At 38.8% G+C, this 12055-nt stretch overlaps 1 protein-coding gene across 1 annotated transcript; it reads left to right on the top strand.

Moving 5' to 3' along the window:
• Nucleotides 1–665: 665 nt before the first annotated feature.
• LOC129096365 (uncharacterized) lies at nucleotides 666–4347 on the top strand. The gene is made up of 3 exons (XM_054605133.1): nucleotides 666–717; nucleotides 1200–1354; nucleotides 2826–4347. The coding sequence occupies exons 2-3, from the start codon at nucleotides 1200–1202 to the stop codon at nucleotides 3415–3417; spliced, it is 747 nt and encodes a 248-aa protein (XP_054461108.1). The 5' UTR covers nucleotides 666–717; the 3' UTR covers nucleotides 3418–4347.
• Nucleotides 4348–12055: the final 7708 nt, after the last annotated feature.

Here is a 12055-nt window from a genome sequence, read left to right as displayed (position 1 = left end):
TTTTGCTGGGGAAACTAATTACTTTGACGACCAATCTCTTTAGCAGGTGTTGACTGGGGGGGCAAACATCCCAAACACAAACCCAGGGCGAAAGCACACGTAGCTGACTAATTCAATTATTTTTGAGTGTGTAGAGGTGTAAACATAATCTTTTTACGCCGTTTGACGTGAAGTGCAGAGAAAAGCTGGATGTCAAATGAACACAGTGATGCATTAATAGTAGGTCGACAGGTGGAGTCTGGCCACACTTCAATACTTCTTCAATTCCTTTTGACAGGTTCATTATATTATTTGTACACCTGCTTTGAATAAAATGTAATATTTAAGGAATTAATCCATCACACTAATTTAGCCAACACTACAATTTAGAAATACTCTGTTCATTTTGTTTGATTTGTAGTATTCAGTGTTTTTACTGTAGTGTTGAACAGTGGAAAGTACTGAACTTTAAACTTCTTGTTTTTGGTCATTGCTGTTTCTCTTCAGAAATGTCTGCTGCACTCTAACTAATAACACCTTCTTCTAAATCTTCCTCATTTCTGAGAAAGTTCAAAAGAGGAAGATGAGGTCATGGTGCCACTTTGAGCGTGAGGCAATGTTCACACGCTGCTCTATAAAAAAAAAACCGGCAAACGTTGACACCTAAAGCAAGAGTAGAAGAAGAAGACGACGACGGCTTCAGAGGCTCCTTGGAACATCTCTCTCTCCACCAGACAGGTACAAGTTACTCTATAAATGAATATATTAGCATAAATAATGGTAAACCATATAGTAATAAAACCACTGAGCACATGTGTTCATTTATGTAGAGGTGGGCTGGCAGAATTCTACAGTATGAATTTTGACTATATTGTGCTGACAATTGAAATGCATCTATTGATCATCTACAGATCAAAACAGACGGGTCTTCAGCTGACTGGTTGTTTCATATTTGATTTAAAGTTTTGCAAAGTCCGCACAGCCGCACTTTGCTGATAGTAAATTAAAACGCTATCATGTCAAAAATGTAAACTTGTGTACTTGTTGTTTGCAAGACTAGAATTAAATACAAATACAATTCTTTCTTTCCTACTGTGAGTTTCCTGTTTACTGCAAATAACCTTTACAAATGACAAAAACAATCTGGGTTAAGTTCTAGTCTTTTTTCCACGTAATGACAATATTGCCCTCCATCATCATTAACTTAAAGTTGTATCCAGATGGCTGGACTGTGTTTGAAGACTGTGACGCTGGTATTCTTCCTGTCTGCTGGAAGTTTGGCTGCTGTGGACCAGAACACGCTTGCTGTGGACCAGAACACGCTTGCAGCGAACCAGGACACGCTTGCAGGACTTATACTAGCCGTCAAGGATAGGTGAGTCAACACACCTGACTGCTCATTGTCTCATGATTGTAACGCATGTCCATCAAGGATAGCATTTAGCTTGGCAGAAGCAAAGGAGAGTCTGCAATCTTGGTTATTAAATGTTAACAAAAGACAACAAATAAATGATATATAAGCTTTGATTCATGGCCATCATAATAAGAGATATTTGAGTTACTGCAAGTTGATAGCACAGGTTTCTATAGATGGAAGTGTTGATCAGACTGCCTCCCCAGTTCAGTCTTATGAGTGATATTTGTCATAAAAATACTATTTAGTTTGAGTGTCTTTCCTGTTTTTATACCTTCAGCACAGTCATTGTGAGTGTGCTAGAATGAGGTTTACTGGTCTCTTCAGAAAACATATTCTCTTCTTCCTATTCCAAAATAGGATACATTGCTACTTTGAAAATATTAAACACAGTACAGTTTCAAAACATCTTAAGTTGTTGCAAAGCTGATAAGTTATCGCAGTCTGTTGCCAGATGACCATCTATTGTGTTCAAAAAAGATTGTTTCAGTTGGAAAGCCTCAACTGGAGCGTCTGGGCACTGTAGTGTTTCTCTAAGTTTTAATGGACACTTTATTTCAACACTTTATTTCAACATCTTTCTATCTTTCATGGCCCCCAGAATCTGCCTCTCTTTGTCTGGGCGAGGCGGTGTTGCTTGTCTCACAGGCTGTTAATAATTTCAAAATGTTGAGAGAGTGTTAATCGATCTGCTCGTTGTTAATAAATGTGTTATAATTCTTATATACTTTTATTGATGAGCTCAGACGTTATCGGTTCTGTTATCTTTACTTATTAACCCTTTTTGGTTTAATTTATTAACCCTAGTAAAAAAGACAAAACTTTATCAAGACACATGTAGCTTTATGCAAGCACAAAGCGCTAGCTAAACCAATAGTTAACTGTAGCAAACAGGCAACAATACAATCTGTCTGTATGTAGTCTATCTGTTTAGCTTAGTTTGACACATATCTTCAAATTCTTATTTGCACTGAGGCAGAGCAGCCCCTCCTCTCTCTACCAGCGTTAATGCAGGCTGTGCATCAGCAGAGGGAGGAGGACTGATACTAACTGATGTTTGTGTTCTGCACTCTTTATAAACTTCACTCAGGAATATCATTTATTTTATTGATTTATTTTATTGATTTTAGATATGTTTCCAATGAGATATTAATGATTGTAAATAGCGAATTTGCTGGTGTAAACACTACTGTTGCTACTGTAGAAACACATTTAGTTCAATATACAATATAAATAACTTCTAATCCTGTTCTGAATTTTTTTTAAATAATATATCAAAAAACAATCATTAGTGATAAAAAAATAACCTAGAAGAGTATCGTTAAAGAACCAAACGGATGAGTGTCGTAGTATTGATAAAATCTTAACGATAATCATCCCTCGTATCAACCGAGGAAGAATACCTGTAACATGTTGTGTTCTCTATTGACAGGTACCTAATAAAGGGTATGTTCAGTCTGGCTCTAAGCATCCAGAGCAAGAACCAGAACTTGGAGCAAATCTTCAAAGACAACCCTGTAAACAAGGTGACAGATCAGCTTTCAAAAGGTCTCGTGTACCGAGGCAAAAGACTTGCTGTAGCAAAAGTTAAAAAACCTGAACATGCTGAGTTGCGACTTTTGACAAACTTAAGCCTTGTCAGCAAAAAGGGTGATTTGTTGGTCATCTACTCTTACGCTTCCTCTTGTTCCACATCTTGTACAGTAATCAACGGTCCTTACAACATCATCAAAAAGATTAATAATGTCATTGACAAGGGAAACTGGAGTAAATACGCCTTTGTGTTTGAAAAAGTATTCAGTCCCAAAAATAAAACACACATCGAAAAGTGTTTCCTGAGAAAGGCTCTTAAAGATCTTGGAACATCTAGAATCACTCTTGCAAACATATTTCGCTGTTACGTACCGAATAAAGCCAATAGTTCTTTTCAGTGCACAAGCTGCTCCAGTGATGGAGGAGTGACAGAAGCTTGTATTGATTACGAACAAGAATGTCTAAAAGAGTGCTGCAGGATTGAGTCCTAAAATCTAGAAATCAGCAGGCATCTTTGCACTTCCTGTTTCCTCGTGTTGAAGTTTTCCCTTTGCTGAATGTGTTTTTGCTTAGATGTCTAAAATAAGGTCGGTGGTTAACGTAAGCTTAAGAGATTTTAACGTTTTGATTTACGTCATAAAATACGTCAGTTAATATCCCCCGGCGTAACTTTCAAGTTTTTACGTTTCTTAAAAATGGCGATTGCTGATCGTCACCAAGCTGTGTAGCCTCGTTGTGTTTATAGCCCAAAAGCCTTTTACTTCTGCCAATGGCATATACACTTCAAAAATCATAAAAGTGATGTTCATTTGTGAAGATTAGTTTCATAAGTATCATAAATGTTTGTTTGCCACGGAGCTTATTTTCTTCAATAATCCAAAATAAGACTTTTTGTTGGGACTAATATGAATATGTGAGTACTAGCTAGCAAAACCTCGCATTTATCGCAAAATTCACATGTTCAACAGTCTGGGGTTATTTTGAATTTTGATTTGAAAATCATTGCACCTGACTAAATGAGTTGCCGTTGAATACATCTCAGAGAGAATTCCGGTCCATTCACCACCTATGTTCATGCACAGAATACACATTTACTAAATAAAAACATGATACATGTGTAACTCAAGTTGAAAACAATGCAGGGGTTTGATGAGGGACGAGTAGATGTGTTGACTCCTGAATAAAGATGTTCTGTAATGATTTTGTTAATATATATTTAGTTATTTGGCTTTGATTTACCAATTGGTGCTTGTGTATCTTTGTCTTCATATGTTCTACTGATTGCACAACCCACCATTATTTGAGAATTGCTTTTGTTTTCGTTGTACAGGAACACTCTGTATTCATTTCAGTCATTTTAGTAATAAATCAATTAAATATTTAGGTAAAGCTAACACTCTATATGAGTATGTATGTCATTGTATTCTATATCTCTGTAAAGCATTGGCAAATTAAAGCTTGGCTCAGCATTGACTTTTTCTGTGTGTGTCTGATTGGTTTTCTGTGTGTCAGTACTTTAAGAACCCATTCATACCAGTACTATTACTTGTTTAGTGCAGCAGTAAAATCTATTTTCATTGACACAAAAGATTGTATTTACTCAAGCCACATTTTTCTCATTTCATGAAAACGTTTTCTTCGTACACACACACACAAACACACACACACACACACACAAACACACACACACATACGTGGTCAGAAGCAGCCAAACTCGCTGTTAACAAGACTAAGAAAAAACAACACATTCCAGTGTCCTTTGATTCAATGAATCCAGATGTCTTATAAACTTCATGATATCCTCACACATCCATTGATCATAATCTCAGCGAGCGAGAAACAAACAGCAGCATATGAGGACATTTTAAATCGAACCACCCACTTTAAAGTTTTAAGCTTCTACAACAGAAAAACATAGTTTTTTATTGTATTGCCAATGCTTCACGCTGCTCTCTGAGCTCTCTGTGTCAAGAAGAAGAACAGCAAAGATCCACACTATGACTCAGAGAGAGTTGGGCATAAGAAATACAAAGATGTTGTATTCTGTTGAGGGGAGGTTAAAGTTTTATTCCTTCTCTGCCAAGAGAGCTATGTTTCAGTCCTGTTCTTTTGATACAGGTTCTTAAAAGATTCCACTGGCATCTTCTTGAAGGTGAGGCCATGGGCCAAGGAAAAGGTGTTTACATTTTTGTGCAGACCCTGGAATTATTTATTTTTTTACTCAACTGCTCTTTCTTTATGAGTCAAATCTGACAATGTATTCAGTGTTTGCAATGACATGTGAGTTTAATTTGGTGCCGATTAGCCCTTTAAGATGTTCTTTTATTAAAATAGCAAGTTGAGAGGATTGTGCAGCTTAAATTAAGGTACGCATTCTCTAAACTGTTGCTCATTTCTGTTGTGGCTCCTGAGCGAGAAAAATATTCTGGCACATAACTCTTTACACTAAGCAAAAGTCTCCTTACTCTAGCTTTAAAGTGGTATCGGTGTTCTTATCTATCTTTCTATTGCTACAACAGTTCAACAGGGCAAAAAACATGAGCAGTTGGACGATAAGACAGGTTGCAAACAAGCCAGTTACCAGGTTAGTCTGATTATTTCATCAACTTCCTTTGGATTCAGTAATAATCCTTAATTGGACAGAAAAACTGTTTATGTGCTCAACTACAGTAACAACAGTACTTCAAAGTCGATTCAGGATGTTTGTGATAGATATTTTTAACGAACTGTTTGGATCATAATTTGAACCTGGGGGTTTGTTAAAAACCTGCATAATCAGACGGGTTTTTTTTTTTGCTGCTGTGTTTCCAAACATTACAAAAAATTAATGTAGTGTAGAATTGTATTATAAGCTTAATAATGGCTAAAACCAGAATTATCCTTTTACTGAAATAGATTTTTTTTAATCCCCACATTATGATGAACACCAACTACGCGTTACATCCCAACACCCCGCCGTCCACTTCCTTTATTTCTCCGTGTGACTGATGAACAGCACTTAGGAGATGGGTTATTCTCCTGGACAGGTTTGTGAGCGAGGCGGAAATATGTGCACATTAATAACACGCAGACATTGATATATGCACATACTTGGACAGAAACTGATGCACACAAAACACACACCTCCCCATCTCTGTGTGTAACGGGGCGTCACACAGTCTGCCAGTGCTCCCGTTATATGCCATTCCAAACCAGTGGGGAAAAGAGCAGCACCCATCAAAGCTGCGAGAAGCCATAAACAGGAATATGATGAGGAAGGTGAGGGGAAAAGCAGGAAGACAAATGACCAATGATGCCCATATACAGCACTGTGAGTGTGTGTGTGTGTGTGGATTTACAGTAAATCCATAATGTATTTGCATGCAGGCAGAAGTCCTGTGAGAATACGCTAATGATGAAGAAAAAGGCAGCTTCTCCTGTTAACCTCCTGCAAGAACCAAAGGAGGAAGATGTGATTTATTATTTGTTAAAATGTGGCATCAGACTGCTGTGTTATTTATAAAGCTATGATCCCATTTTTTATACTATTTAAAGTCTTCAATGCAATAGTCATTTAAAGTCACAACGCTATTTTTTCCCCCAGTTTTTGTTGGTGGTCGCAGATTCTGCCGTTCTGACGCTGAATTCAGACTAAACAATGAATGCATCTAATCCAGCTCAATTTTATCTGATTGATTTCAGCCTCACTGTTTACATTGTTATCTCTTCACACAGAGCTCTACCGAGTTACTGTTGATGCAAACCCAACATCTCCTTCCACTGGTGTTTCACTTTCAACTAGCAGAAAACTGAGTGCTTCTCATTGTGAAGAATCCACAGGAAGTGCAATGATAAATACATAACAAGACATGGTCTTTTCAGCATTTTTCGACCTTTTGTGTGAAAAACCGACTTAATGGCATGATGGGTCTTTTAAAAGTGTAATGTTGTAAAGGGACAGCACTGTGTAGCATCAGCTCATAGAGAGTCATTTCATAAAGAGATTGGAGTGTATGCGCTATAACATCTTAATGGTTGCATCAACTGAAGTAGTTCAAATGTACGAAGAAGTCACAACTTAAGTCTTACAGCTAGCCTAAAGGTTTCAAATCCTCCATAGAATAGCAGTTGACATGGCGCATCGTTTTGATATGTGGGATAACTTTGAAGAGGAAGAGCCAAATATATTGTATGTTTTCTTATATTTTGATAATGATTTCTTTATATGTTATGGTTTTTTTCTTGGTCTACGGTCAGACTTGGCCAAATCCCTGAAACAATACACAAACTAACGCCAATGCAGCCTTAAACTGTGTTATAGCTGGTAACTTGACATTTGACAGGTTATAATGTTGGCAAGCAAATATATAGGGTTGGATTCATTTCTTACAACTACAAATGTATTTATTAGTTATTATTAGTTTGCCAGTGCTGGCTAACATTATGCGTTATGACGTTATACTTTCATCTATCTAGTTTGGTGTCCTGGTTTGCTGTTATATTACCCAATGTTGTAGTTTATGGTTTCATCACTCCATGTCAGTTTTGTTATTTTTGCCCCTACTGCAGTTTGCAGTTGTTTAGTTATCACCTGATCAGTATGCTTTATTATACGGTAGTATCTACCTTTTTGTTGTTGTTTGGTGGGTAATGTTAGCTATTATTAGCTGTTAGCCTCTTTGCTATCGCCTAGCAAAGTTTTAAAAGGCAATTGGGCACAAGAGACATGTTTTTGCACACACTAATATTAGATAATAAATAACTATATCATTGAGCACAGGAAGGGAAAACATCATTTTCTGCGACATCATTGTGGTAAGTTTGGTGGTTTAGTTTTACACCAGAGTAGCTAAGATATGGATCTTAAACCTCTGTGGTTCCTCAAACAGCAGCTCAGCTTTAGTATTAAAGTAACTACTTTCAACCTGTCTCTTAGTGTGGACTTTTAAGATAAGATAAGATAAGATAAGATAATCCTTTATTAGTCCCGCAGCGGGGAAATTTGCAGGCTTACAGCAGCATAGAGTAAAGTGCACACAAGAGACATAGTAGAAGAAAGACAAGATGAAAATAAAAAAAACAAGTATTATAAATAAGCAATAAAAAACAGTAGAAAATCAACAATAACTGAAATATTATATTTACAGACAGAAACTCTTTTCACCCTAACTTTAGAGAGAGCTGACGTAGAGCTGGTGCTACAGGCTGCAGGCGTCCTAAATCTTTAACAGCGTGCTTGTTAAAACAGAGGGAACTGACTTGTGTTACAGTCGCGTGTTAAAAGCTATGATGCGCTCCAGTTGGTAGGGCGCGACCGACATTGATGGCACGTCTCCGGCTCTTAAATGTCAGTCAAACAACGCCATGGACATCACCCCCCCCAAGAGGCCTAAGCTTAAACACTGTTACAACAAATACTGTATGTCCAAAATGCAAATGCAAAATGGAAAATGATGCACAATCGCTGTTTTATAAAATATATTTCCATACACAAAAAGTGCAGAGAATTCAGATGTGACTCCAACTTTAATGTTTTCCTTGCTTCAACTACAAAGTCCTTGGTTTTACTTTGAAACTCTCTCCGGCTGCTCTGCAAGCCGCCCTGTCATCTGCAGCTTCTCCTAATGCTGTATGTTGACATATAAGGCTATTTTAGGATTTGCTCCCAAATAATTTAGATATTTATGTAACACAGAAATATGGACGTTGGTCGTGTACAGCGCTTCCCTTTGTTGCCTCAAGCCCTGACAGCGATGTGCTAGACAGTCTTTATGATGCCTTGAGTTCAACGTGTAAATTTGTCTGCTTTAAAGCTGGAAAACTAATTTCTCTGCCGGAGTTCAAAGCCTTCGTTTGAGCTGTTCGAGATGAATCCATGGGAGTTGTCTTTGCTCTGAATAAGTTTGTTTTTTGGGGGGGGATGTGAGGCCTCTGTCTCTCCGTCTTTCCGTCTGTCTGTCCCCAGAAACTTCTCCTCTCTGGTTCATCCATTTAAAACTTTATCCATAGTAGGCCGCCTTGTTGGTGAGGTCTAACCTGGTAAAATATATATAGATTCAACCAAGAATAAATAAACAAGTTCCCTTTGCAGTCTTTTAACCATAAGGCTTATTGATTCCCCCTGGACGCGTAGATGTCAAGCTGTGGACGAGCTCGTGAGGAAGAAATCTTTTTTTTCTGGGTGTCTTGGGACTTCACATCAAACCACATTACACAAACCGTTCTGGGCAGTACAAAACTACTCGCCCCCCCTCCCCCGTGTGTATGCACTCACACATGCAAACACGGACACGCTTTTACGAGGCATAAATGACACAGGCGATTTGTTCGATCGATGAAAGTGGATTAGATCAGATTACAGAGCAAGAAGAAATGAAGAGGAAAGAGAGAGAGAGAGAGAGAGAGAGAGGGTCTAAGAGAGTCAGAAAACCCCCCCACCTCCGAGGGAAGTACAACTACACCTCTCATGACGCGAGTGAGCGTTCGTCTGTCTGTCTGTCGTCCTCACTCATCCGTTTTTACAAACTTCTCCCCCTTCCCCCTCCCCCGTCTATAAGAGTGATTGACTTTTACTGAAATAAGGCTGCAACATCACACAACATCACACATCCCTGATGGGGAACGAAAGCATACGTCTTTTCTCCTCCGCCTCTGGGTTGTTGTTTTTTAAAGTAGAGGAGGGGTGGGGGGTGGGGGGCGTTGACGGGTGGTGGACTTTTGGGGGTTGAGCTGACGTCCAGACCCGGCGTGATGGACATTTCTATAAGAGATATGGAGACACGGAGCGTGACGGACATTTCTATTATAGAAATATTCCACAGCTTGTGGTGGTGACAGAGAGAGAGAGAGAGAGAGATTCACTGCTGTGTTGTCGTCGACGGCAACTGGGACAAAATGGGGGAAAATAACAATGCTCTTTTATTTTTCTCATCACGACATAACGTCTCCGTCTCCTCTTCTGAAGCAGACTCTCTCACTGTCTGTCTGTCTATCTCAGGGTTGGGGTTATTCCAGAGTAAGAGGCCTCGCTGATATGAATCTCCTCCGTCGACCCTGCGGAGCTCCACTTGTCACTCCTCTGAACATGTGAGATGCCGTGGATGATCCTCTGTGGCGAAGCGATGTATGGTTACGTAATGCGTTTAGTATTCAGAGAGGAGAAAGGGATAAAAAAAAAAGGAAGAAGAAGAGAACGAGGACAGAGAAAAGAAGAGTCAGAGCTCCATGAAAGAGAGTGGAGAAAATGAGAGAGCAAGGGCTGGAGTGGAAATATCTTACAATATGTTTTTCTTTCTTATTTCTTAGAATTTTCTTTGTTTTTAATCCTTGAAGAATGATTATATATTTACTACATGTGTTGACTCACATAGCTTACAAAACACTCTCACCTCAAGGTCCATTCTGTGGTTTTTGGCCGAGAAAATGGGCCTTGAGGTGAGAATGTTGTGACAACCGATCCAAGGTTAACAATGAACTCTGAACCTCACAGATACTGCATATAGTTCTTTCAGCTTTTATTTTGAATGAGTTAATAAATTGGGTATTGAATCATGCCGGCCGCACATGCGTCTTAGTTCATGTTAGTGCATGTTAGTGAACGTCACATTTCCACAATAACTGATTTTTTTTTTTATGATGCAAGCATGTTATATTGGGCTGCACGGTGGTGTAGTGGTTAGCACTGTCGCCTCACAGCAAGAGGGGCCTGGGTTCAATTCCCGGGCTGGACAACCTTCTGTGTGGAGTTTGCATGTTCTCCCCGTGTCAGCGTGGGTTCTCCCCGGGTTCTCCGGCTTCCTCCCACAGTCCAAAGACATGCAGCTTAGGTTAATTGATGACTCTGAAATTGCCCGTAGGTGTGAATGTGAGTATGAGTGGTTGTCTGTCTCTATATGTCTGCCCTGTGATAGGCTGGCGACCTGTCCAGGGTGAACCCTGCCTTCGCCCATTGACAGCTGGGATCGGCTCCAGCACCCCCGCGACCCTTAACTGGATAAGCGGTAACAGAAGATGGATGGATGGATGGAAGCATGTTATATTCTACCATCTTTCTTTCCCTTTCTTTCTTTTATGCTTCACCGCGTAACAAATAAAAAGTAACAACTGTAACTGATTGTGTATCATTGTTGCTAAACAGCGCGCGTCCATGAGAGTAAACTGTTTTTGAGCACAGTGAAAATGTAGTTTTGGAACGGATAAACCACCACATATATGGATTAAATGTTTCGTTGGATAGAAATATGAAGTAAATTCTGGAAATTATTACAGCCATCTTTTTGCAATACATTTAGATTTTTGGACTAAGGTGTGTGATCGCCTACTGTGTGTTTGAGAGACGGGAAGAGAAGATGGACTACTGCGCGCAATGTCTCTGTAAGTTATTAATGATAATTTAAATGTTTACATTGTGAATGAGGGTCGAAGCTTCAAACTATACGGTCAAGATAGTCGACCTCCATCGCTGCAAGTTCTTTGATGTTGATTTGGTGTGTCTACGCTTTGAGGGAAATCTTAACGCTACATTAAATTACATTACAGTCATTTAGCAGACGCTTTTATCCAAAGCGACTTACAGGAAGTGTATTCAACATAGGTATTCAAGAGAACTACTAGTCACCAGAAGTCATAAGTGCATCTCCTTTCTTAAACAAGCATCTTTAAGCCAGAGCAAAAGTATAGTGCAGAGGCAAATTACTACGAAAACAATAATTGCAACAGACTAATCCGAATATAGTAAGTGCTACAAACTACTACGAATAGGATAAGTGCAGTAAACAAATACAAATTCAATAAGTGCAGTGAACTGATACGAATACAGTAAGTGCGATACAGTAAGTTGCACTTACTTATTACTGTATTCGTACTGATACGAATACAGTAAGTGCAACAACTAATACGAGTGCAATAAGTGCTACAGCGTGTTACATTAAAATGATTTAGACCAGTGGCCCCCAAACTTTTATTTCTTGTGAACACAAATTTCATATCTATAGGCTCCTAAAATGTGAATCTTTTCACTTCTTATTATTAAAATGTAATAATTATTAAAATTTCAGGCTCTGAAATTATTAAAATTTCAGGCCCTCAAATAAGAGAGAGAATAGAGAGAATCCCCAAAATATTTTATTAGGATTTACAATAACACACTTC

Source organism: Anoplopoma fimbria, chromosome 9 (assembly GCF_027596085.1).
Source record: "Anoplopoma fimbria isolate UVic2021 breed Golden Eagle Sablefish chromosome 9, Afim_UVic_2022, whole genome shotgun sequence".
In the NCBI taxonomy this organism is placed as follows: Eukaryota; Metazoa; Chordata; class Actinopteri; order Perciformes; family Anoplopomatidae; genus Anoplopoma; species Anoplopoma fimbria.
The sequence above is the reverse complement of the archived record's forward strand: the minus strand, read 5'-3'. Positions and strand labels throughout refer to the sequence as shown.

Bases quoted from the DNA above. Each gene is read 5' to 3' on its own strand.
- LOC129096365 (XM_054605133.1), top strand. From the start codon at position 1,200: ATGGCTGGACTGTGTTTGAAGACTGTGACGCTGGTATTCTTCCTGTCT. The intron at 1,355-2,825 runs GTGAGTCAACAC...CTCTATTGACAG, and splicing joins ATACTAGCCGTCAAGGATAG to GTACCTAATAAAGGGTATGT.